The 26947-nt window shown below is 44.9% G+C and overlaps 1 protein-coding gene across 8 annotated transcripts in view; it reads right to left on the reverse strand.

Moving 5' to 3' along the window:
• The window catches only part of LOC142945116 (trinucleotide repeat-containing gene 6A protein-like), a 32328-nt gene extending 5696 nt beyond the window's left edge, over positions 1-26632 (reverse strand). The window contains exons 1-27 of one of the 8 annotated variants that reach the window (XM_076086475.1): positions 26473-26613; positions 24950-25001; positions 19833-19931; positions 15805-15867; positions 14189-14500; positions 13379-13426; positions 10159-12240; positions 9842-10025; positions 9251-9735; positions 8896-9036; positions 8648-8809; positions 6331-6519; positions 5958-6127; positions 5682-5759; positions 5273-5440; positions 4334-4489; positions 3946-4062; positions 3630-3767; positions 3330-3407; positions 3049-3214; positions 2732-2863; positions 2447-2617; positions 2223-2363; positions 1685-1792; positions 1300-1530; positions 963-1036; positions 532-671 (exon numbers count right to left, since the gene is read on the reverse strand). In XM_076086475.1, the coding sequence (XP_075942590.1) occupies positions 532-671; positions 963-1036; positions 1300-1530; positions 1685-1792; positions 2223-2363; positions 2447-2617; positions 2732-2863; positions 3049-3214; positions 3330-3407; positions 3630-3767; positions 3946-4062; positions 4334-4489; positions 5273-5440; positions 5682-5759; positions 5958-6127; positions 6331-6519; positions 8648-8809; positions 8896-9036; positions 9251-9735; positions 9842-10025; positions 10159-12240; positions 13379-13424 (5357 nt within the window). In that variant the 5' untranslated portion in view covers positions 13425-13426; positions 14189-14500; positions 15805-15867; ... (1 more) ...; positions 24950-25001; positions 26473-26613. Of the gene's footprint in view, positions 1-531; positions 672-962; positions 1037-1299; positions 1531-1684; positions 1793-2222; positions 2364-2446; positions 2618-2731; positions 2864-3048; positions 3215-3329; positions 3408-3629; positions 3768-3945; positions 4063-4333; positions 4490-5272; positions 5441-5681; positions 5760-5957; positions 6128-6330; positions 6520-8647; positions 8810-8895; positions 9037-9250; positions 9736-9841; positions 10026-10158; positions 12241-13378; positions 13427-14188; positions 14501-15804; positions 15868-19832; positions 19932-24949; positions 25002-26472 lie in introns of all 8 variants that reach the window. The other 7 variants (XM_076086476.1, XM_076086478.1, XM_076086479.1 and 4 more) reach the window with 7 other exon arrangements.
• Positions 26633-26947: the final 315 nt, after the last annotated feature.

Raw genomic sequence — 26947 nt, forward strand, 5'->3', positions numbered from 1 at the left:
GAGACAACAGGTGAGATACACAGCGTGCGTTAGAACATCTAGTGGCTGAGACGTGTTCACATGCACTGTAGTAACCTGGTTAAAGTTAGTCTGTTTATATGCAGTAGGTCAATAATTCAATTCCTCCCAGAACCCCGACCTTATTCTGGGAGCATTACTTATCAAAATAAACTTTTAAAGTGTTGCAATATGCTGCTACCTGTTTATATTAATGTATTTGTGCATGTCAGAGGATCAGTGAGAGGTTTTATTGAATAGAAAACTGACATATTTAGACTTATAGAGGTAACTTTTGAGAAAGCATCAGTCAGATTTGGATGGAATTATTTAAAATAACGTGTAATGATTCCTCTGCTGTGCAGTCGCAGCGATATTTTCCCTTTATTAAGCGTTAACTTGCAAGAAATTTAAGAAATGAACTTGCCTGTAATAGCCAACTGTAGCACGGTTACCTTAGTGCATCTAAATGCATGATGATGTGTGTGTGTGTGTGTGTGTGTGTGTGTGTGTGTGTGTGTGTGTCATCCTTACATGTGCAGGCTCTTCTGGGCCTTTGCGGCCTCATCCTTGGAGCTGTAGCATACCACGGCGTTACCGTGCGGCAGGTTGAGGTGGAATGTGATCAGAGGGCCGTGCTGCATGCACAAGGTCCTCAGGGTAGAGCCGTCAATCTGTGAGGCAAACAGAACACACACACACACACACACACACACACACACACAGAGATGAAAACGATAAACATGAAACTCTCCCGTTTCAATCACGAGTCCAAAACATTAACAGAACCCCGTCAGAAAATACAGGTTCTTTTTTCAAAGGTTTAAAGAATACATTTAAATGATAAAATAAGAGTGGAACAACACCTCCAGATCAAATGACTCATCCCACTTTGCAACTCTATACAGAATGACAGAAACAAAATAAACACAAATTAACAGTTACATCTATGTACGTGCGAGTACCTGAGGTGTGAGATTTTTCAGAACAAGCCATTGGCTTCTCCCTGAGCTGCTGCTGCTGTCGCCCCAACTGGAACCTGCCAATACAAGAGGAAGGGTAGCGGTTAGATGTGTCCGTTACAAATACAACATGTCCAATACTTACAGTACTTCATAGAGAATGTATTGTATGTTTGGTAAGAGAGTTATTGACCAAAATGAGTTTCTCACACTGAATAGTTGACAGTGAGTTATTATTTGTGATGCATATTTCTCTTTTCTGCCACACAACCACTTATGTTAAAATAATAATGATAAAAACGTATCCTGGCTACAGGTAGTTTAGTACATGAGCTCTCACCAGGTGTGTATCTGGACTCAGTGGCGCCCCACCCTCCCAGCCTCAGGGCAGAGCCGTCCCAGCCGGAGGAGGCAGAGCTGGGCTTCTGACTGGTGAGGCCGGGTGGTGGTCTGGAGGGGGCCGCCACAGAGAGAGCCTTGGGAGGCAGGGGGACCTTCCACAGCTCGTGGGCCAGGGAGGAGTTGGACACAGAACCGCCGCCGGGAGACCACTTTGACTCACTGGTTCTGGCTGCAAGGAGAGACAACAACGTGAACCTTTCTGTCCATTTTCACGCAGCTGCTAGCCGTCTTTGTCATATTATCCAACAGCAAAACTACGAGTCTAAAACCAAACAACGCAGCTTCCTAAAGGCTGAATTACCAACACGTATACAGACGCATACCTGAAGTGCTTTGTGCTGTACTGGTGAGGGAACCGCTGTGGCTGGAGGCACGAATGGATGACCAGGCACTGTTAGAAGGCATCGTGGTGTTCAGTGATGAGGATGGCCCTGAGAAGACAGAGGAGGGTTAGTGCCTGTGGAAGCATTTGACCAAATCTGAATCTAGCATCATTTCACAGATGAAAAGCTGACAACCATAGGTGTGGCTTATTTGAGTTATACAATCTTAGTAAGCGCTAGTGATAAATCATGTCTCTATTAAGCGTTTAATGAGGCTCACAAAAAGACCACTTTATGGCTTCTTTCTATGAGAAACCATCTTTGAATGTGGCCTACGATTGATCAAATCTGCCGCTGACAGCTGTCTTTAAAACCAGTAAAACAGACAGTTGTTGGCTTAAAACTAAGCAGATACTTCCTAAAACTTTAACACGTAGTTCATCGCTAATGAAAGAAAAAAAAAAAAGACAGAAAAAAATGTAAAATGGACCTCTATCAAAAATTAACCCTAGTTTGCGTTTGTGTGTGTGAGACCGACCGTTGTTCCTGTCCCTGAGGTGGTCTGTGTCACGGACGGTGTTGATGGAGAGGGAGTTGATGACACTGCCGGGGGTCATATAAGGGTCGGTCTCAGGGTCAATGTTGGGGTAACCTTTCCAGGGCTCCCCGGGCCGGAACTCTGCAGACACACACACAGACGGGGATTAGCAGTTTTCAACGCAAACATTTTGTGTTGTTTTGTGCTCGTGAAAGCTTGCGTACCTGGAGGCCAGGTGACAGTGTTTCCATGGGGCAGGGGGGAGTTGGCACGGGGCGGCCATCCATCGCCAACCGAGCCCATTGATTGGCCGGGAGGACTCAGGGGAGACGGGCCAGGAGACAGGAAGTCATAGAAGGGAGAGTCCTCCAGACGCAGCCCAGACGACATAGCACCTGCGGGACCAACGCAGAGAAACATTAGGACGCAATCGACTAAAACTCGTCTGTTTGACTTTACATCATGGAGCCATCAGAGCATTACACAATCTAATCGTAGCTCTTCTGTACCAGGTTTGCTGTTCTGCTCCAGAGGGTCAGTAGCCCAAAGCTTCTTCAGTCTGGACTGGGGCGGCTCTTTGTAGCTCACAGCTCCACCACCACCACCTATGTCCATGGGTACATTCAGGTTAGAGTTCAAGCCTGACGGAGGAAGAGACAAAACAGCAGGGAGAGAAGAAAGTTAGTCATTTTGAATCTAAACATATGAAGTAATTCAACAGAAATAGTCAAAACTAAAAGGTAATTTACATATTATAATAGAATGACAAATATCTACACCTCTTTAAAATGTGGGGGAATGTACCGATTTTAAATAGCTAACTTACTTAAAGGGAAGTTGCTGAAGGATCCGAGAGAAGCAGCGTCCTTCTGCATCTCGGGGGTGTTGTGGGACATGTAGTTATCCAGGTACGGTTTGTGGGGCGGGGCCTGTTTCAGCAGGGAGGGGTGCGGCGGCTGCATCATCGATGGTGACGAACCAATAGGACGCGTCTAAGGGCCGGAGGTTAGAGAAACCAATCAACGAGGCAACATCACGGAGACACCTCTGCGTTATTAAATTGTGGGTGTGATGATGCAGGATTCAGATTGAGACATAAACACACACCTGTTCAGTCGGCCGTCCCACAGGCATGGGTCTCTGGCTCTGAGCTTTCTGCTGTTGCTGCTGCTGGAAGAGAAGTCGCTGCAGACAGACAAGAAAAGTTTAAAATAAGTTTGCTGATGATTTGGCATCTCTGAGAATAAGTTTGGCGAGACATTTGCTGCATAGCACTGTATACTTTAAATGCATTTGTAGACGGTTTGATGGAGTTACATTACGAAAGCCAGTCTGACTGGCTGCAGGGGAACATTATACAAGGCTCACATACAACATGTATGTGCATTGAATGTTTCATCACTCTACCTGTAACTGGTTGATCTGGTTGAGCTGTGACAGCTGGTTGAGCTGGGAGAGTTGGTTGAGCACAGCCACCTGCTGAGGGCCAAACAGAGGGTTCAGACCTCCGTTACCTCCCGGGTACTTCAACAGGGATGGAGGCAGCTGAACACAAACACAATTTGGGTTTTTAGTTTATTATAATGCCATTCACATTGTCCTGTGAATTAGATGTGAAACACAAATCAAACCATGGAGGGAAAAAACCCTCTTACAGGCATGAAAACATAAGCAGTCGATGCAAAAGCATCCGATTGAACATTGTTGGATGAGGGTTTTCTACCTGAGAGGGCAGGATGGGTGGAGGCACTTGGTTACGGAGGTTGGGTTGGGGGGGGACCTGGGACTGGGGGCCGCCTCGGCCCTGTGCTACGCCGCTGCCCATCATAGGGTTTACATTCTAAGCAGGGAAGACACAAACACACATAATCAAACTTTGTCATTCATAATGTCATGCATAAAGACAGAAACTGTCAATCAAATGTTTGTGGCCAACCAGCAGCCACAAAAATGGTCCGCACCGGTCCACAATAAGGATATTCAATTATGAAACACTTGTCTTTCTCTGTATGCTTCGCTGCATTGTTGTTGCATATTTTTTTTAAAGTATGCATATCTCTCTGAATCTCTGTATCATTTTGTATATTAGATCTAGATCCTTCCACACTCACCTGCCGAGCGCCCCCGGGACTAGAGTGAGCAGGAGACGGCCCAGAATCGAGACGGGGGACAGGCTGAGCAGAATTGGAAGGGGAAAAGCTCATGCTTTGATTGGAGGAGAGCTCATCAGAAGCTTGGTTATTGTAAGCAGAGGGGGAAACGGACAGCTGCAGAAGCAAGGCCAGGTGCACAGCAGACGGACGGCAAGCACAGAGGGACACAGGAAGCACATCAGCAGCCAGCGAAGTGCAGAGAGAGAAGGAGAGAAGAAGGAACAGAGTTAATTTTGCAGAAGAAGAAGAGACGGAGAAGGTGACGCGAGAGTGAGGACAGAGGAAACGACGGGTGGAAGAGTAAAAGAAATGGAACGAGGAGGAGAGAAGTAAGCGATGAGGAGGAAGGGAGTGGAGTTGAAAGAGAAGGTGGCACCAGAGGATTGGAGTCAGAAAGATAGAAACAAAGATGAGTCGAGCAGCTTAAAGTGAAGAAGGAAAGCAGCTTCATACAGAACTACGAAAGGGAATGAATCATTATTGCATTATTACATAATTACAATAATGCTTTTTATTACCATTAAGCATTCAAGTGTGCACATTTAATTTGGTTTTGTTGCTCATAAGTGAAAGAGCCTCACTAATAATTCATAATGATGAGATACAACATGCAAAAAGCAAGTATCAAATGAAACTTCCCTTTCGACAGTTCAGAAATCAAATGCAGTGTGTTAGAACCACCACTGTGGGGCACAATGGGTCTGAGAGAGCGCTACAGACTCCACGCCTCCCTCATGATCACCACGACGGCAGAGAGCGTGCGGGACCAAACCTCTCTCCAGTTGTGTCGTTTTTACACAGCAGAGCTTATATATTACCGGCCCATTTAGTGCCGACGCAGCACAACAACACACCTGCTGTATTCTCAAGAAGGTAAACTTTGATGTTTGTGCATACCTTTTCATAGTAAGGGCTGCGATCCATGGCAGACTCCTTGTGGAGCTGGTGTCGAGACCCAGGGTTCTTCCCCATTGCTCCATTGTAGTCGCCCATACTGCCCATGTCCATACGCTTGTCCTGCACCATCCCTGCTCCTGTCTTCATGGAGTCGTCGGGAGAGTCTCTCTGCAAGGGGGAAGTTAAGAAAACGATTAGAGAGAAAGAAAAGCATAAATTGCATTAATTCAGTATTAATACATATACAAAAATAGAGAAAACGGGGATGAATCGCATCGCTGCACATGAAGAAAGTTGTTTACAGCCGCAGCTTTAAAATAGACAGGTGCTTCCTGCCACACAACCGTTTAAAGACACTAAAATTAAAGTGAAAGAGGGCAACAGCAAAACTCTGAGGAATGGTACTTACAGAGAAGCTCATGCTGTTGAACTGGTTGATGAAGGGTTTCATCCAGGGTTCCTCCTGTTTGTTGACTGGTTTGTTCATCTAAAAACATAGCAGACCAAATAATTATCAACTGGAGACACTTCAAGCATTAGCAGGGTCACCTTTTTAACCAACTGCCTTTTAAGTGTTTCTGTCGGAGAAAAAAACAACTCCAAACTTAAACCTCTGACGTGGTTCAATGTTGGGTGTTTGGTGAGAGCGGGGATCAATGTTTACCCAAAGACGAGGCGAACAAACCTTGTTGGCGCATTTATGCTTGTAGTTCCAGGCGTTTTGGTCATGAGACCTGTTGTCCTGTTGGCTGTTGCTCCACATGCCGATCTCCACCTCCTCCTCCTGGTCCCAGCTATTGCCCATGGCCGCCTCCTCTCCACCCCATGTCTCCATGGGCTTGGGTCCTGGAGCTACTAAGAAGGTAAGTAGAGAAGAAGAAACTGAATACCAACAAGTGATTGTATACACTTCTAATGCACATTTCATTACTTACTACAGGGGAATTCTCTCTTGCCACTTTGTTCATGGTCAGCTAGGACTTCTTTTAGTTTTAACATGATCATACTCTTCAGATGCAGGTTTTTTGCTTAATATTCATGTTCATGTGTGCACCTACCAGGCTTATGCTGGCCGCTCCATCCAGGCCCAGGTCCAGGCTCTCGGTTATCCCTGCCGGGTTCTTCCCAGGTGGAGCTGGTGTCCATGGGCTTCCCCCAGGCAGACGTCCCATTGTCCACTTTAACGGGCGGAGCGGGGGGAGGTTCCCACGTTGAGGACTCCTTCTGGGGGAAAGACTCACCCCAAGCTGCAGGAAAAGAGGGAGGTACCCATTATAATGAGGACATACCTTCTGTGGTGTTGTCTTCAACCAATAGTGTTTTGAATTAATTCAATGTATCTTCATTTATATTATCATTATTATATTTAGACTCGAACAAATAGGAAGCTCAAATACACACAGAAAAGGAGAGCATTTCTTTATCAGCAGTCTCCGTTTCTCTACCCTATTCGTTGATGCTGCAGGTTCACGTTGTTTTTCTCTGTTAGAGAACAGAGCCAGGGGAGAGAGCCCTGCTCACGTCCCTGGGGAACCCCGCAGCGACTTGCTTATGCAAGTGTTGTTTACTTTAACTCCTGTGGGTTTGTAGATGTGTGCCAATCTGCACTTTCAAAATGCGAGACTCCATGTGTTCAAGTCAATGCGCAAGTACGAGTTCAAAAGGCTCCCATTACAGCCGACTGCCCAGAGCCGCTGCTTTCTCCCTACACAGGAGGCGCTTGGGGAGATGCCAGGGATTCCTCCGCCGTAAAAATAGGACAGATCATCGGGTGGCCTCAGGCTCCAGTGTCCCTCATGTGACTGGGCATGCTCACACACAAACAAGCACATAACACAAGAGACACGCACACAGAGCCAGACGGACAAACTGGCACATACATGCATACATGCAAGGCAGATGTAAATGTTTGCTGTACACTCGCACACAAACGGGTGCATTTAAAAACACGACAAACTGTAACCCTAGCCTGCATCTATTGATCCGTTTGTGTAGGTGCGTCAGTTGACACAATAAAAGGGGGAGGGGAAACACAACGTGTGTGTGTGTATGTGTGTGTGCATGCTTATGTGTGTTTGACAAGTTGTAGATTTTAAGACTGAAAAATATTTCAAGTCCAATTTTCAGTTTTGTTTTTACAATTCTTTCGTTACACATCTATTGTATTGACCTACTTTTACATTTTTTCTTCTTGCAATCGTTTTTTTTGCACTTTGGTGTCCACACAAATAAAACCACAATCATCTAAAATTAATCAAAATCTCATTACAGCAGCTGGCTGGTCTGCCCCACCCTACCCAGCCGTCCACTTTGCTGCTCCAGTTAGCTCGCTAGGCAGCAACCCTGAATAACAGCAACAACCCCCCCCCCCCCCCCCCCCCCCCTCTCTCAGCCCACTTCCACAGAATAGCTCGTTATGTTTTCCCATCTTACATTGGAACCATTCCTATTACTGAGTCAACAGACATCCTCCTCCACCACTCACGGTCTCTCTCAAACCCAACAAAAGCCAGTGTTTCTGCAGCAGAATTGGCAGGTGAGAGAGAAAGGGAGGAGGGGTTAAAGGCAAATGAGAGAAGAGGAAAAAAAGAAATCGATGCTCTTAGCATTCCAAAGGGATGACTCAACCGGCTTTACAAAAAGCCTTCAACATGGACAGCACCGTGGGGAGATGGGGGAGAACGGCTGTACGCGTTTGTTTTCTCTCCATGCTTCTGTACACATTGTGTATCCTTTTGAACACGTTTGTGAATGTGAATATGCAAACTTTTTGTGTTTGTACTGTGTAAATCCCTTTAAGACCTTATTTCAGCTATTTCTCAAAGAGCGTGGGCGGGACTTGAAGCTTTTTATCCATTCAAGGCTTACAGACTGCACCAGAAGCTCATTGTGCCACTTTAGATACTGGCTCATGTCCGAGCATTTTCAATATCAAACTATACAAAAATAATGAATTGAACTGCGTGCTAATCCACCCAAAGTCTACATGTTGTCAGAACTGTGCATTAGAAAATCTGCAGAACTCAGGAATCGACAGACACACTTTCATTCAAGAGTGTAACAATCAAAGTATCCCTGCAGGCTAAAACCTACTGCACATGTAAATAATGACAAGACCTGTGGTAACCTGGCTGCCACATCTATCGACGCTACACTATAAAGGAAGCATCGTAGAGTATTGTCATCTTGTGTTACATGTATGCAAGAGTTAGAGGTGTGTGGGAATGTTCAATATTACAGTTTGAAGCCGTTTAGTGTATACATCATTTATTTAGTCTATGTATACCATAGGTTTCTAATGTACTTTAGAATAAAGAGTGATGATTTGGCTTCCTTTGCCTCTGTCTGAATTATGTGTGCATACATGTTACGTACTAGAACTGCAGCTCTTGTCTTGGGCCACTGGCTGCATGGGCTGAGGAGGATGCATGGAGTTGCGTGCCGGGTGGTTCTGGTGCTGAGTGGACGGGCCCACAGCCTCCTTGTCTGATTGGCCAGGCCTGTTCCACATGGTGGAAGCCCCAATGCTGTTTTTAGCTGGGAAGAAAGTTTAATTACACGTTGAGAAGCCTGGACTTTCATATGCTTTCGTCACGGTTTTGCACACTCTTTGAAGTGTTTACCAGGTTTTCCAGGTTCTCCCCAAGCTGCTGTGCCATCATCGATCTCATTCCTTCGACGAACAGACTCTGGAGACGGCTCTTCCCACCCAGTTGACACTTCCTCCTTCGTACCTACTGCGGGTACGGGGCCTCCCAGCCAGCCTGATGGAAGAATGCAAGTGAGGTATAAATTGTATGTCCTCCTGCTTAACTTTCTTAACTCTTCTTATCAGATAGAATTCAGTTTTTGGTGCCATAAAGCATTCCTTATTTAACACCTAAACACAGCCATGCAACTAATAAAGACTTGCTCATAAACAAAAGGCAAAACATCTTAAGAAAAGATTCTGATGGGATGAATAATCTTAACAGGTACCTGAGGGCTTGTTAGGGGCTGGATTGCCTCTAGACATGTTGGATTCAGGACCTTTCCCCCACTCGTTAGAGGGCTTGGGATTCGGCTCAGCCCAGTTCTGGGCTCCGCGGTTGTTCTTCATTGGCTCTCCCCAGCCCTGGCTGTTACTCTGAGGATTGGGTTTGTGGACCGAGTCGCCCCAGTTGGAGCCTGGGTTCGGGTTCGGAGTGCTCTGGTCCGGGGTATTTGATCCTCCGCTCCCTACCCAGGTGTTGCCGCCGCCGCCGCCACCGCTGCTGCTGGTGTTGGTTCGGTTTGGCTCGCTCCAACATCCAGAGCCGGACCGGTCGCTGTCGCTGTCCCAGCTGGCACCTTTTTGAGGCTCCCAGTGGTTTTTGCCCCCTGCTCTGGCGCCATCTCCACCATTACCCCAGCGTTCACTGCCATTTCCACCTTTAGAATCCCAGCCCTGCTGAGGTTTGGGCGCATTAGTCCACGTATTGGACCTAAACAAAAACAACGAAGGTGATCAGTGAGGCATAACTACATCTAATAAAAATAGTTCTGCGATGGTATTTTCAGAATTTCTATAAACACCCAAACATCAATTACCTGTCATCTTTGTTTATGTTATTGCTCCAGGTGTTACTGTTGCTGCCCCTATAGCTGGATCCATCGTTCCAGCTGCTCTGTCCACCTCCTCCACTCGCTGGGGATTTGTTGTCCCACCCAGAGGACGGCCGCTCTCCCCAGCCAGAACCTCCTGGGCCTGAGCTGCCCGGCCCATTCCCCCAACCTGCGAATACATAAAAGGAAGATCAAGCTTTTGCCTACTTTTGTGTTCTAAAATGGAAATTTGTGCTCTAAATCTTAATATTTTTGTTCACTAGAATATATATTTTTTCAAGTATCAGACATTAAAGTTCTACCTCCAGAGGTCTGGGAGGGAGCTGCCGGTGTCGCTGTGCCCCATCCGGAGCCTCCGCTGCTATGCTTTCTTTCGTCTCCTCTGGGTGCTTGGAGTCGTTTGTTAGCAGAAGAATTGACATCCCAGGAGGTGTTCTGCCGTACGGGCGTCTGTCCCCATCCAGTGTTGGACAGGACCCTCGGGTCCACGTCGGTCTGGGGCACCGCTGGCACAGCTGGTACTGCTGGTACTGCTGTTGCAGGACTGATAACTTTTCTGCGATTTCCTCCTTTTGGCTGGCTGCCGTCTCTGTCTGAGCTGGATCGGCCTCCGGAACTCTCTCCGCTTCCTTCACTTCCTCCAGTGCGACCCCAGCCTCCGGTGACACTCCCCAGGCCATGGCTTCCGCTTCCGCTTCCACCTCCTCCGCTTCCACCTCCTCCTCCTCCTCCTCCACCTCCACCTCCACCTCCTATGCCCATGGCGTCATCCTCCAGGCTCTTCCAGCCATTGTTGGCAGAGCTTCCTTTACGACTTCCAGGATCTAAATGGTTGTTACCGGGAGGTACTGATCCCCAGTCTCCATTTGACGTCTTGTTAGATGTGGAAGAGGACGATGATGACGAGGAAGAGGACGACGTGCTGCTCCCCCAAGGGCGAGGGATCCCTGCTGGAGGGCCCATCGGAGTTTGGCTCCCATTTCCTGGTGTTTGGCCTGCAGAGCCTTGGATTTGATTTGAGCCGATACCCCAGGACATGTTGCTCTGAGGCTGGTTTGGATTACTGGCGGGCCCCTGGTCCCAGCGTGGGGCCCCAGTGTTATTGTGGTTATTATTACTCTTGTAAGCAGCAGTGGAGGATATTTTGGGGTTCCCAGCCTGCATTAAGGCAGGGTTTTGGGGGTTCACAGTGTCTGCATTTGGGGTGCCCTTGTCTCCAGGGTAGGTAGTTGCACCCCAAGGTGTACCGAAGGCCCCAGGACCGCCCAGCTCTCCTTGGGGGTGCTGGGGGGCTGATGAGGGGTTTCCATTGGCCAGCGGAACCCCATTCCCTCCTCCAACAGAGCCCCAGGAGCAATCCCCGCTGAGTTGGGGTGAGGCGGTAGAGTTTGGTGGACTAGAGGTCATTGTGGCGTTAGTAGTAGTAGTTGTAGTAGTATTCATCATAATAGTGTTATTTGGTCCATTGGATTCAGTGTTAAGGTTGGTAGGCTGGAGGCCACCATTTCCACTGTTGCTGCTTCCTAACACCTTGCTGCTTGCTGTACCATTATTCGCCTCAGTGTCTTCCATCATACTGCTGTTTGGAGCTGCCATGCCACCCCAGCCCAGCCCGGGGCCCTGTTGGGGAGCTATACCCAGTTTGGAACTCATCCCCTGAGCCTGTGGAGGCCGTTGGCCCTGGGACACTGGGCTTGGATTCTGCGGCCAGGCACCGTGGTTGGCATTTGGGTTTAAAGTGTTTGGATTTAACCCTCCATTGATGCAGGGGGTGCTTCCGCCTGTGGTAATCATGTTGGTGCCCCATACACTATTATTGACGGGCTTGTTGTTGTGGTTATTGCTGCCAATACTGCTGGATCCAGCCACAGAGTAGTGGGAGGACCCGGTGATGCTATTTCCATTATTTGCACCGCTGGTGGTTCCCATCCCTCCACCGATTACCTGACGACTGTTGCCGTTGCTGTCTCCATTTACTGAAACGCCGACCATCATGGCAGAAGTCACTATAGAAGAGGAGGGAGAAGAAGCCGTAGAAGACACAGAGGAAGAAGCATTTGCTGACATCATCATCACCGTTGTCACAGCGGCGAGGTTTTTCTCTGAGCCGATCGAGGAGTTAGAGTCTGCGTCCATGCATTCTGATGCCAACTCGGGGTCTGATCCTGACCCGCAGCCAGAAGAGGAAGACGACGAGGAGCAAGAGAATGAAGAAGAGGAGGGAGGCCAAACGGACGAGTTGGTTGAAGAAGGGTTGTTGGGTTTGTCGGCGCTGCCGTCCACTATGACTTTGCTCCAGTTGCTGTTGCCGTCACCGCTGCAGGGTGAGCCAGAGGACCAGGGGGAAGGCTCATACTGCGAGTCCAAGCCAGGATGCTCCAGACCTGGAGAGAGGCAGGTGATAGTGTTGGATTTGAGATTTAAAAGAATATATATATATATATATATATATATATATATATATATAGTAAATTTTAGAAAAGCCGCATTGATTTACCGAAGGTGCAGTTTTAACATTGTGAAGAAATTATACGACAGCAAAATGTACTTTAGTAAATAAAACAGATGTGGTTTAAATTCCCTTCATTCACTGTCGCTGTGAGATTTTTCTATTCCGTCCAACCTTCAGCTGCCCAACGGTTGTTGATCAGTGCCAGGCCGAAGCCTGGACACAGCTGCCACCATTTTGTCACCACAGCAGGACCCAAAAGCATGCCAAAGCTATGAACTAGGAGGGCAGGGAGGCAGAGGACGACCATCAGCAGGAGGAAGGATGGAGGGCAATTGAGTGTGAGAAGAGGGAGGAGGATGTTCAGACTAGGTTTAAACTTTGATATTTTTCTGAGATCATCCGCACTCAGAGCTGGCGTGTCTCTAACATTAGACACGGAGACCACACTCATTCAGTTTTAAGGGTGAGTGCTTCATCAGTTAGCAATGTTTGTCACTCAATCAGCATTACTGCAGTGGGAGCTCACATTCATTTGTAGTGGTCGTGAATTATTGTAGTGTCAATACTAACGCTCAATGAAAGCATTTTAATTTGAAGGCAGTGAAGTAATTAACACGGTCAGCTAATGTGTTCATTACAATACACAAGTGATTGTTGGTGCTTTGAGACATTGCAAAGACAAAGAAGATTTTCTGGAAACATATGAAAGGTGAAGATCTATAAAAACAATTATATTTGACAATCCAGACTTCTTCGTCATCTTCCTTCAATCACAACATCCGCTTATTTATTTTCCTGTTTTAATCGAGTCCTTCTCTTACTGTCTTTGTTTCACATAAACTTGTGTTTGTCTGCAAAGTCTCCTCACATCTCTAAACCCACTTTCTAACTCACTCTCACGTATCCGTCTCCTCCTCTGGTACGCCGTGAATAAAACGCATCTGTCAAGGTCAGGTGAGACTGGGCGAAGCTAATCCGTCGATCACAAAGCAGAGAGCCAAAGTAGGACATTGGGAGGAAGAATGAAACACGAGAAGAACGGGGGAAGGAAGAAGGCAATGTGTAGTCACCTGTTTGATTAGGGGAGTGGCTGACGGAATCCCGAATGGGAGCCATGCCTAGAAACAGAGAGAGAGGAAAGACTGTCAAACAGACTCAGAGGAAGTTAGCGATAGAGCCACAGTACAAACACAGTGGGGAGGTGTTAGAAAGAGCTGGGACAGATCGGACATTCAAAGCAAACAGAACGGAAAACAAACGAAAGTACGAAGGGCTTGCAAGTGATGAGCATTAGTGGACAGACCCTGCAAGTTAGTAGTTACAACTGCTTATCCAAATTATAATGTAGAGGAATTAAGCAGCACGTAATAAGTTGGAATTCTCAGTGATTTGTCGGAGCTATTGGTGCTTTGTTAGTTTGTATTTCCCTGTTAGCACAACCTGCTTTAAATCCGCATGTTCTAGTTATTTTGATTAATATCGCGGTTAAACAAATTCAGAGAAAACCAACACATTTCTACATATTTCAAAAACTAGAAAGTTGAATTTTTTCTAAGTCAATGCTGCACAAAAGCAGCATGTTAAAGACGCCATTTAGAGCAGCCAGCACGGAATCTAGAGCCGCTTTATGCAAATCTGTTACCATTCATGACTAGATAAGTTTGTTTCCAAATATTTCCAGGATAGAAGTACAAGCAGAAACTCATCAGAAGCTACGAGCAACAACACACCTACATTCTAACATTTAAATTTCTTGCTTATCCAAGAATATGATGAACAGACGGAGCGCTTGTGTCGGCTGGTGTCTCTGTATGTGTATGTGTGTGTGTGTGAGGATGCACCTCTGTTATGTTGCATTCTTTTCTTATTTCATAGTTTACCTGTGAGTGCGGTGAAAGGCTGCGGCTCCTGCAGGAGGCCGTCCCCGGGTTGAGCGGAGAAAAGGTGGCCTCTGGTTCCCAGGTCGGCGAAGGGAGGGGGAGGGGGGGTATAAGGTCAAAGCTCGGAGGGCGCTGCCTCAAGGGTCCGAGGTGAAGAGGCGGGGCTTGTCAGAGCGGGCGGCAGGCTGTTCGGGCCCTCTTGGCATCGCTGAAGACTGAATGTGTGTGTATGTGTACGTGAATACGTGGGGAGGGGGAAGGGGGGATGTGGTTTAGATTGAGGACTCTGCTTTGACTTGGTATGATCCGGCACTGCAGAGAGAGACGAGAGGAGAGAGAGATGATTAGGTCAACATAGCGTCCGCATGCATTATAAAAACAATCATTTCAAACCACTCGGTCATAACATCCATCACCAGTCCACGGCAATGGATTTAACCCACAGCGAGTGTGTGTCACGCATGATCAAACAATCACACATTCATTTATGACAGAGCAACAACGGGAGGATTTGAAAACTGTTGTTCACTTATTAATAGCCAGATCAATTGTGGTTACAGTTGCCAGTGACCGCCACTTAAACTATACCAATACAATGATGTGAGGGAAATATATTAGTTGCATTTTTGACAAAGGGAATGCAGCCTCATCCTCTCTGTTGTCCTGTTGATGACTAAGTATTCACATCTCTGGTACACTGGAGCAGAGGTCTGCAAGACGAGCCTCATTCAACTCTTCTCCTTCCATTGTGGTCATATGTACGCTTCTGTGTACACTGTATGAAATAGTTACTTTGACTATATAAAACATGTGCATTTTATTTACACGTGACTTTACACGCATCTTAGTAGCATGTTTTTTGCGTGCATCAGAGAGTGTGTGCAACAGAGAGCTTAAAGAGATTTGTTTCCGCGTCTGAACTGGAATGTGGGACAAGTATACGAGTCTGCCAGTATAGTCAGAAAGGTAATAGGAAGGACGAGTGACCACCAAGCACACCTTTTCTTCTTGAAGGATGAATGTGTATGGGTTGGACTAGATTAGGGTTATACAACAAGCTTAAAGCTGGCAAAACCTCTTATCTCAAACCAGAGAGTAAAAGAAGTAAAAGGGACAAAGACGGGAAAACTTAAAAACTTAAAAGGAGGAAGAAGGCAGAAGCACAGAACACAAAAAACACACACATCCTTCAGTAAAAGTGGACCAGTGCATTTGACAGCAAGTAGTGTGTGTGTGTGTGTTGACCTTTTCCTAGTGCAGGTTAGGAAAGTGTGTGAGCTCTCTCTGCCTGCTGCAGCAGTACACAGGTCTATTTATAAACCTCCAGTTCAAATAGCAACCACTCTGTCCACTGGCCAATATGATAAAAGAACAAACAAACAAACCCATGTGTGGACAATGAGCAAGTTTGCTAATGCAATGACGCATGCATGTGTTACAACTGTGGAGGGGCCCGTTTATTGAAATAAGAATAACCTTATTGCAAAAAAGACTAAATAATCCTACTACTGAAATTCATGTAGAGCAAAATGTTTCTTTCAGACACGTGAACCAACCACCGATGTTATAAACACTACACACTGAACAGAGGCCAAACTCCACCTTCATTTACTCACAGCTCTCTAAAACGTGGGCACACCGCCCGCATCTCAACATGTACGCTCTGCCAGAAGCCGTTTCTGGAACCAATCAAAAAACAGACAATTATTACAAAATACTCCCCCAAAGAAAGTTGCTCAAAAGTATTATACTTGCTATACTAAGCAAACAGAGCATAAAGAGGTAGAGCATTGCCCTTTCCCCTCCGGCAGCCGGAGCACTAAGAAGGGAGGAGGCTCATTCCTGCAAACTGAGTTGTTTACTTTCATGGATCTTGACTCAACCTTCCCACATGGAAAGACATTTGTCAACCCCGAAGCATCTGATTCAAAGAGGCTACCCTCCTCTCCCTATAAGGCAGTGCAAATCAAAATAATGTAGAAAGATGGCCAACACTTCACTTGAGGCGCTGCTCATCATGCACTTAGTCCCTACGGGTTAGTTATGAAGGATTTGGGGATTTTTCTGACCAGTCTTTCAACCTAATATGAAGTAACTGTTGTTTTTGTAAACGCCTAGCCTGTATTGGTTGCCTACATAATATTGTGTGTGTGTGTGTGTGTGTGTGTGTGTGTGTGTCTACAAGTGATCAATCAATAAGTCAACAGAACAATATTCACCAACTATTTAGAAAATCAGTGAATTGTTTTAAGTCACGTTTCAAGCTAAGATGCCTCAGGATGTGGTTATTTTCTCTGTTATATGATCGTAAACTCAAAGTACCTTTAACATGATGTTATTATAAAATAACTATCTGTTATTGTTTATTAGACGGCCTGTTTATTTGTTGAGCTAGTTACAAGCAAGCGAGCTCGTTTGTTTGCATTTTGTTGTGCAACCCTGTGTTGTAGAACGAGAGTAAATAAACCTCGACAACACGCAACGCCATTTTTATTGAATGTGAAATGTTTCACTTCTTAACCGCAGTGAGCACAAGCGTGTTCTTTGCCGCTGCTCAGCACAGAGTACAGTTTGTTCCTCGTTCTCCCGTATCAAAGCAGCTTTCATTAGGCCCCCGGAGTTGGCAGCAGCTCGACTGCTGCTGCTATCACCTTACAGACAGAGAGGGTGGGGGGGGGGTAGAGGGAATATAAGGACAACACACAAACAGAGTGCTGCGGAGGGAGAGAGAGAGAGAGAGAGAGAGAGAAAAAAACAAGATGTCAAGGTAAGGAGGAGGGAAGAAAGGGGACGGAGAGAGAAGTGGAATGTGAAAAAGGAGGGACAGAAGAAAAAGAGGCTGTCGCTGAGGTTGATGTGAGAGGAATGCAGCTGCAGCTTCCAACATGTATAAAAAGCAAAAAAGGTCAACTTCCTAAAGTCGACAGTACATGAAACCAACATGTGCTCAGTTTAACAGAGCAAGAAGCAAAGAATCTGAAGAGGCAAAATGGAAAAAGATCAATGGAACCGACTAAGAAAGTGTTGTGGCCCCGTTTATTTTACCTCGCCGGTTACATAATCTGACCTGGAGAGAAGGAGTAGAACAGAGGTGGATCTAAACAAAGCTACATCATGAAAGAGTGATGACAAAACGCACACATACAAACACAAAGACAGAACCGGTGAGAAATAGACGTACATTTGAAGATAAATGAGTACTTGAGAACTTTCTATACTGCTCAAACGAAGGTGGGTTGATACAAAAGGACAAACATTGTTGTTTTTTTTAGCTAAAAATGCACTTTTTACGTCCTGCTGTTGCTAAGAAGTCTATTTGAAGCACGGTGCCAACATATTCTGTCAAATCATTTGCATGCCAGTAAAAGACATCAGTACCTAAGCAACAGACCTCGGTGTGTAAAACGAAAGAGCTGGTAGCAGTCAGAGAGAGAGAGTGGGCGGTTTAAGAGGTATAAAACACAAGCGCGCACACACACACACACACACACACACAATTTCCCAGTCACATTACTTTGAGTGCGGCTCATGCATTAGTGCGCTCCTGCACACTGATAAGAGTTCTGTTGGAGGAAACATTCCTCGTACGTGGACACGTTTCCTCATTCTCAAATAACAACTCTGTAGCACCGTGTTTTAAAACCTGCTCCGACACTAGTCGAACATTTCTCATCCTCGTGGACACGTTTAATTTTGAGGGGTTTGCATCGCTGCCTTTTGGCTGTATACACCGTATACTATAAACATACAGTGGATTATTATGCATTATGTTTAAACTCAAATTAATCCTTGTTGGGGCAACCCATTACAAATCTGTTCTATGGGCCGAGATAAACAGAAACAAAGAGATCTGGTTAGGGACGATCCTGTTGGGAAAAAATTCCTAAACACTCCCAATTCCTCTGGGCTTGTCCGAGCACGATGACATCAGCGCTAGCGTCACACGTCTATCTAAAATATGCAAAAATAACTCATTAATCAACAGCTACACAGCAAGCGGTCTGCATCTTCTTCAGCTGACTGGACGACACGAGAAGGTGTTTAAAAAAAAGAAGCCGACATTTACATGAATGCATCTCTTACAAAACAGCATGCAGTGCATGAGATTGCATGTGCAGTGCGAGTGCGTGAGGGAGCAGATAAGCACACTCGTCAACTCTGGGAGGAGATTGGAGGGGCGGCCACCACGTATATCACACTCAAACCCAGGGGCAGTGCGTGCGAAAAGCACAACAAGCTTTTGGTATTTGCGAATGACTCATTGGCTGGTTTGTCCATTATTCAGTCTACTGTCCACCCACACCCAGCGTTGGTAGTGGTGGCCACCAGTCATGCGTTTGTGTACTCTAGTTGCTGGTGCTCGAGTACAGCAATGAGTGGACTTTAATGAGTTACTGGGAGTTGAGCGTGCCTTGTTTTATACCGTGCCAGAGAGTGAAAAACGTCCATCACAAGGTCCAAAACACAATAATATTTAATTTATTATCATATAGGTCAAAGACAGGCTGGAAAACCTCACATTTCAGAAGCTGGAGCCAGATAATTTGAGCATTTTTGCTCAAACACATTTCATATTCTCATTCAAAAGATAATCCAACTGGTGCATGCTAAAGAGCTGCTGACGACTCCAGCATTGAGACTCCAGCTCTGGTGACACACTGTTCAGTGTCAGTATACACACTGTTCCGTATACACACTCGAGTCTTTCAGAGGTACAATGATCACACTCTTTGTTATTGTACACGGGGATAGGAGCTTCTATGGCGATAAATGTCTGTGTCAGCTCACAGTTTGGTACAACAGAGACGACTTAAACTCTCAACTACTTCTGTTTGTACCGGGACAGACAAATATAACAATAAAAGTAAGGAGGGCGAGACTATAAACACAGCAGGACCACAGCGGAGAAAAGTGAAAACAAAACCAAAAAGACAAGCAACTGAAACACAAAAGACACACTCAAGGTCAGAGATAGACGCCATCAGACTTCCTGCCCACACTAGCCATGACAGTAGTTTCAGCTGCAACAGTAGCTCGTACAAACAGCACTCAATGGAAACTGCAACGGCAATTCAAATGGAAACAACGCGGTGACGTCACAGAGCAAAGTACACTGCGCTGCAGGAGACAGACAGACAGACCACGCAAGGACGGAAAAATTAATATTTTGAAACTCGTGAAGACTTCATAGCTGAAAGGGACAAGTAGTTCTGGGTGTTCAGCATGCTTTGCACTCATTTCTATCACGTATTGCCAGAATCGTGTCTTAACTGCAGCGCTGAAGCTTGTGAAACTATTTTTACTACCTAGAGTACAATTCTGCAGGTATTGCAGGATTAATCACATCCTTCGCTTACTGTGCAGAATTGCATTTGGCGTTCATAAAAGGAGGCTTATTGAACACTGTGAGAACTGGACTGTTCAGGCGACACATCGCTCATTTCTAGATAAATAGTTCCGTGTAAGGTGAACGGAAGCCGGGCGACCTAGAAGCAGCGGATGTCGATAAATCACAAAGACTCACAGAGGACAACAACACTTTCAAAGTCAAATCAATACCAACAGTTAGACCAAGCGCTGCAATTTATCTTTCATCCACAACTACACAACTACCCCACAGCTCCAGACGGAAGACATTACTCACCTTTTGACCAGTCCTGTATCTTCTTATCCTCCTTCCTCGTCACAATCTCCGTCTCTCTCTCTCTTCCATCCACTGTTCTTCCCTCTATGGGTTTGTTCCCTGTGAACAAACAGGAGGAAATACCATTACTGTCCTCGTCATCGCTGATGCCTTTTGGGTTTTATGTGACACGATTAAAGTGCGTCGATAACTTCAAAGATGTCAGAGTGGGCTCTGGGAATTTGTCAAGATTTTCTGACATTTTATAGATCAAACCATAACTGATTTAATTGAAAAACATTTAACAAACTAATCTATAATAAAAAAAAATGGTCTATGGTACTGTGCTTTGAGCATGTTGTGCTTTCTTCATAATTTACCACTTATACTGAAAAGTAATAGTCGTAGTATTACACCAGTGTATATTGCCTGATAACATGAAACCAGATGATAACATCTGACCTCAAAATACCAAAAAAGTGTGTACTTAAACCACAACTTTTGACTGATACTACTCTTCCTAGTTGTAGTCTAACTGTGTCCTCTCCCTCGGTGAGTGTCGAGTTTAGCCGCACTGGTCGCAGTGGGTTTGCCATTTAGCCTACAAGAGAAAGCTGCAGGCTACTGTCTAATCCCATAATGGGATTACAACACAGCACTTACTTCAGCTATAAACAGACAGACGTACAGAGATGCTCAAACAACTCAGACAGAAACCACGGCTGCACCATTAAACATGTAATCATTTCAATGGTGCATTTAATGGTTTAGTTTGATAATTGCACAGAAGCTCACAGGAATAGGGAAATGAGCAAAACTGCATTTAAAATGCAATGTTTGATATGTTGGCAACATTTATGGCATTAAAGAACTAAGATACTTAAAAACAGTAGCAATTCAGTAGCTGAGACTGGTTTTCTCTCTCTATATATATATATATATATACACACATATCTTACAAACAGCGTTAAGCTGCTGTGAGCAGCAATGATCGGAGCGGATGTTACAGCATCTTTATTACATGATGAACGTTTAAGAAGTATATGTGGAACTATGGTTGCAGTTTGCCTGATCTGTTATAATCAAACTGAATACACAGTTGCACCATTTTTTTTTTCTGCCACCTTCAGTCACCCTCCTCTTTACCCCCCCCCCCCCCCCCCCCCCCCACAACCAAGTGCTTCAGCAGATGGTTCAGGGTTCAACAAGCGTGGTGGGGGCCCTCCTGGAGAGCGAACACACACACACACACACACACACACACACACACACACACACACACACACACACACACACACACACACACACACACACACACACACACACACACACACACACACACATCTGTTTATGAATGGACCGACAATTGCCCATCCCCCGACAGCTACAGCTGACAGAGGGGGGGGGGGGGGGGGCACCATGAGTTACCGAAAGTAAAAGGGATGAAGAAGAACAAGGCCTTGGGAACAGGGGGAGGGAAGCGAGACTTACAATTGCATGTTTTATGGGTTTTTCTTCTCCTCTACTAGTCACAAGTGGGACTGAAACGGGACCAGTGACCCCCACATATCCTCCATTTAAACAGTAACAATTATCAACAGCAGAGTTATACAACTAACTATAAAGACTCTTCCTCCTGTCAGCACTTTCCATAGCCGCCTAAATAGAAGCACATAACAACATGCAGTAATAATACAAGCTAAACCTGCTAAAGTCCATCTTCCATCATCTAGGTCACCTGACAGGTGAGGAGTACAACCATGTGCTTTTTATTGTTGTTCTTTAATGAGTTTGTTAAAGAATAACCACGGTTAACTGATCCTAATATAATTGTCTTTCCTTGTTTGCCTGAACGACTACAGATACTTATGGAAAACATATTCTTCAATGAGTTTAGCGTGTCGAACACTTTTCAAGCAAAAAAACACCAAACACTTGCTGGTACCAGCCAATTAAATGTCTCTAAAATAAAATATAAAATTCCCTGCGTTATATACGACAGTAAATTTAATGTTGGACGAAATTAAATCTTATATCATCGACTAAACACACTTTAAAACTACTGTATAGTGTTGAAAAGGGCAGCCATTTTCACCTTTACAAACAAATCACCAACTGATGAAAAGGAATTGCTTTCCAACAATATCTCGTCTCTAAATATGGTCTTTGTTGAGTTTAAAGTGGATAAAACAACAGCGTGGACAGCTGATTCCACTATTAATTACATACTTTGTAGAGCTGAGAAGGATAAAGAGCAGCAGACATAAAAGATGAAGAAAATAGATTTAAAAAGGTCACTAGAGACGTTACGTACGTCTCTGTAGCACAATAGATTAGAGTCCAATTAGTACAGTAGATACACATTTCATTTGGCCATTAAAACACGTGTAAGATAGTTTTTAACACGTCGGGTCATGACTTAGTCCTGGTAAACAAAGTGAATCTCTGTCTGCTACATTCTCATCTTGTGGGATTCACAGTGGAGCTCGGATTTCTCTGCCACCCACTCGCCGCTTTTTTCCTGTGTGAACCCTTTTCTGCTGGCTGTCAAATAAAGCTGAAAGTCAATAATCAAACTATATTTGGGTTTCTGAGGAGGTAGAGATCAGAAATCTGAGGTTTTAGACTACTGCATACGGAGACCCTGTGGGAGTGTGTGGTTGTTGTTTTTCACTCCCAGAAGTGAGTCATGCAGTGAAGCCAGCGAGGCTTTTCAAATTTACAGGAGACGGAGTATTGATTGCATCTGCAGCCTTGTGGATGTAGCCACACCAGACATCCACCCAAACATAAACCGGCAAGACACGAGCATCCACAAAAACACTCGCAAGAGTTCGTCTGTCCCGGGAGAAGAAAAGCCAGAGGGTAGTCGCGTGGCTAATTTGCATGTACAACACCAGAGCATTTGCATCAACTTGCATTAGCATGTTCTCACAGAGGCTTAACACTGGAGGCTCGGTTCAGGGAAGCCATCACTCAATTAGTGAATGACAAAGAGTGTCTCCTCATCACACACAGCCCGACGGGGAAGGCTGAAAACCACAGTTCAATGTTGCTGATAGCAAAGGAGGGAGGGGCAAGTTGTGATTCAAAGCATTTTCTACCTCAAGAATGTATTATTGACGAGTTACAGTTTACTTTGTTGTTATTGTCTACAGTTAAATATATCTAACTATAAGTGGGCCGTTAACAACTGAGGACATACGCGGTTATAAGCAGCTATGCAATTGAAGTCAATGGTTTGTTTGTAAGCTTCACTAATTTGATTCAAATCTCGGAGCCAAAGACATTGTTGTCCATCTACGCTGCTCAACAACTTCCTTTAACTATAATTGCCTTTGTGTTGATTGTATCCCGTCTGAGCCCACAAGGGTCAAAAGCACCAAATGCTCCATTTCAGCTCCTCGCTTGTCTTTCCAGTCTCACGTCCATCTGCAGGTGTGGCTTTACTGCTCGGAGGGGCAACGGTCAACTACCCGATCCCCAACCAACACTGTAGGAATTCATAGCACTGCTGTATTAAATTCCAAACACGATGCTCTCAAGTTGACTATGACAGCACGGAGACATTTTTATGCAAGTGCACATCGCTACGGATTCCACATAAACCAGCTGTGAAAACACAAGATATTTTTAGACAAGGATGAAAACCTGTTTGGCAACCAAAAGTGAAAGTGAAGCCGGCCAGCCAGTATATTGCTGTACAAAAATCAACGGAAATATCACTAGTCACAACTAATGCCATTGTTTTTTATTATTGTGTTATGACTACGAATGCCACAGGCCCACGAGCAATAAACTGCACAACGACACGGCTTCAGAGGACAACACTTGATCAGCTTTTGCCCCGAAGGATGAAATCACCACTGGTGCCACAAATGCTATAAATTGATCCAACTTTATGATGCCGCGGTTTGCCTTTTATAGAAACATCCATCAAATGATATTTGTAAACTTTAGGACAGGACGACTTCTTTCAACACAAAAGAAAAAACACTTTCAAAAGCTATGAACTGAAACCAAAGCGACACTGTACTGTTGGCAGTTTCTATCTGGGCGTATTAAACAACAAATTGCTTACATTTCAGAAATTATTTCTTAAATTGGGAGAAACATAATTTAGGCTCATATAAAAGGATTAGATTAAGTTGATTGTGTATCGTGTTTATTTTCTTAAATTCCCACAAGACAAATCATTTGAACGTTAGTGTGAGAAAGCAATGAAACTGCAAATGAAACATGTAATGTGGAGAAAATTATTAGATTACCATAATAATTAGTGTTTCTATACACAGAAGGGTATTAATATAGTTTCCCCTTGCATTGCTTCAGCAGCAGCACACCCACATACACACAGATGGAAAATGTGTCCCAAGGCTGAGAAGATGTGAAACACCGTCAACTGGATTTACTAACTAATTCTAAACTAACCAGCATATTGAAATACCCCACAAAGCCATTCACTAAATATTATTTTCACATTAAATACATAAGACATAACAGAAACTGGACTAAATCTGCATTAAAAACAAGGCAGTTGACATGTTTTATGTCTCTCGTTTAAAAAAACATCCTCAAAAACTGACGAGAGTTGACGCTCGGACTCTCTTGTACAAACAATCAAAATCCATTTCAGGAAATCGAGCACGACAACAAGATTCATAAACAGATTGAGAATCTAGAAAACAGACTATAAGCGCTGCCCTTAGAGCCGGTTAATGAACCAGTCGTGGTCCACGGTGCTATTGTGCGTCTGCAACTGTATGGACACAATGAGCTGCACAAACACCTCTCCACACACAAAACACCAGCACTCTGGCTTCTCATTTAACAGTTTTTTTTAAAACAGCAAAGCTTACTCAGCACAATGCGGCCTAGACCAACCCAGACCCTCCAATTCAATTCAAACGGAACTGCATGTGCTTGCATAAGCAGCAGCAGCCCATCCCCGGCAACCCCCCCCCCCCCCCCACCACCACACACACACACACACAAACACCCCTTTAGTAGCCCACCCCACACACACACAGGTCATGCCATCATCTAAAGAGAAGTGGCCAGAACGTGACATAACTTGGAACACATGCTCTTAAAATGAGTGCAGGTGTATGTGAATATTTTTAAGGTGGCACACTCACCTGTTTCGATGCTTCAGCTTCTTTGGTGGCAACAGCTTTCAATTCCAAATCTCTGAAAGACAAGGAAGAGATATGACGGTTAATCTCAGAGTTATAAAAGACCAGATTAACCTAAACAAACCTCAATCAACAAATAAAAAGGTACCCTTCATGTGACTGTTACAGTTTTATTGATTTACGGTGATAAACAATAACACATAAAACACGTGAGCGCGTTACACAGACAGACGCTAAACCTGAAATGGTAAACTCCATTACAGTGTCTCAAATTAATTATTGACTGTGCACGGGTCAAAAGGCATGCACCTCACCCACTAAATCTATGCAAGGCCAAGCCTACACTGACAAACAATAGGACTCATCAGCAATTCCTTGAATGAAAAGTATTTCAACTAGCTAGTCGATGTGGAAATGCAGGTTGAACTACATAACAGGTAATTTGCACGGATCAAAGTCCCCCAAATTCAGGCTCCACAAGGTGAATAGAAACAGTGCGTGTGTCTGAAAATGACAGATAACGACACGGAGCGCGAGTGTGTAGGTCAGAGTTACAGCTCGGGTCCTGATCGGCCATTATCTCAGCTGTCGCCTGATTTACAGCTTAACCAACATGGCTTCTTGTCTCGGAGCCTGGTGTTTTTTCCAGCAGCAGCCAGAGACCCAACATGCCTTAACATGGCATCTGATTGCAATTAAAATTATTATGTGATCTGCCCTCGTTTTGCAGCAGCGTCGTCGGGTCTATGTAAACAGTGAATACGACTGTAAAAACCAGCAGAGTGGAGGTCTAGTGTTACGTTAACCAGCCTCTCTATCTGACCGCCGACAGAGGGTGTTAAAATACAACTATGCACCGAGATATACAACTATACAGCTTCACAATTTCACCATGAAAGTTCCTTCCGTCACATATTGTTTAAGGACATTTCAACAGATGTGCCCCCTTTGCATGTCACCAAACAGCCGGGAAATCAGTCGCACTAACCGCAGAGCGGACCTGCGTCGTCAAATTAGCATTAGCTGCTAATGCTACGAAGCAGCTAGTTAACTTATCCAATCTAGCGATGACGGCCTTTTAACAAATGCAGATATACATTATAACCACCCACAATGATAGTTTACTGATTACAAAATACATTGAAGCAATTATATTTAACGAAATACATACATTTATCTTTTTTACAGATATATACGCACAACCGGTGAGCAGAGGTTAACCGATGCTCGTACTAGTTAGCGTTAGCATAAAGGTTTAACTGCCAACAAATCCCTCGAATGACCAGACATCTGCAGACAAACACTATCCGTCGATGCGTTTAACATTTACGTTTGCAAACCACAATGCAACCGAGCCAACAGCTAGCCGAACAGGAAGCTAGCTAGCTTAGCTCAGTCATTGCTAACTAAACAACAGCTAAACTTATCTAACGCTACACCAGTCCCCGGGTCTCTCCCTCCCTGCGCACATTAGCTCACCACAAATAAATTATTCCTCTGGTCAAGAAAACGTAAACCAACCTCACCTCATTGAAGTATAAAGTGCAACCGAGTGGATTGAAAAGCCGGTTGTAAGGCTACAAGAATTTCAACGCGTTTTGCAGCATCTACGAGGGGAGGCATTCGTCCTGCATGATCGCCATTTTCTTAACTCGCTGCTGGCTAACCTTCTTCTCTCGCTTGAGCTCAGCTTTCCCCTCCTCTCTCTCGCTCTCTCTCTCTCTCTCTCGCGCTCTCTCTCTCTCTCTCTGCGTTCACTACAGCTCTGACTGTTTCTGCAAGGGGGGAGGAGAGAGGAGACAGTGGAGGAAACACGTTCACCACTTCCTCTGACTGAGAAAAAACACAGCCCTAAAGGTAGACAAATGTTTTAGAGAGAAGAGCAAAAAGTATGTTTAAGCAAAGCAGGTCCCCCATTATTTATATATGTATATGAGGGCTACAGATAAGCACATAATGTTCTACACCAGGGTCAAAAAAATGTACCCCTCACCACTTATA

The sequence above is a fragment of the Anarhichas minor genome, unplaced genomic scaffold (genome assembly GCF_050575085.1).
Source record: "Anarhichas minor isolate MPS153535 unplaced genomic scaffold, ASM5057508v1 ptg000007l, whole genome shotgun sequence".
Lineage (NCBI taxonomy): Eukaryota > Metazoa > Chordata > Actinopteri > Perciformes > Anarhichadidae > Anarhichas > Anarhichas minor.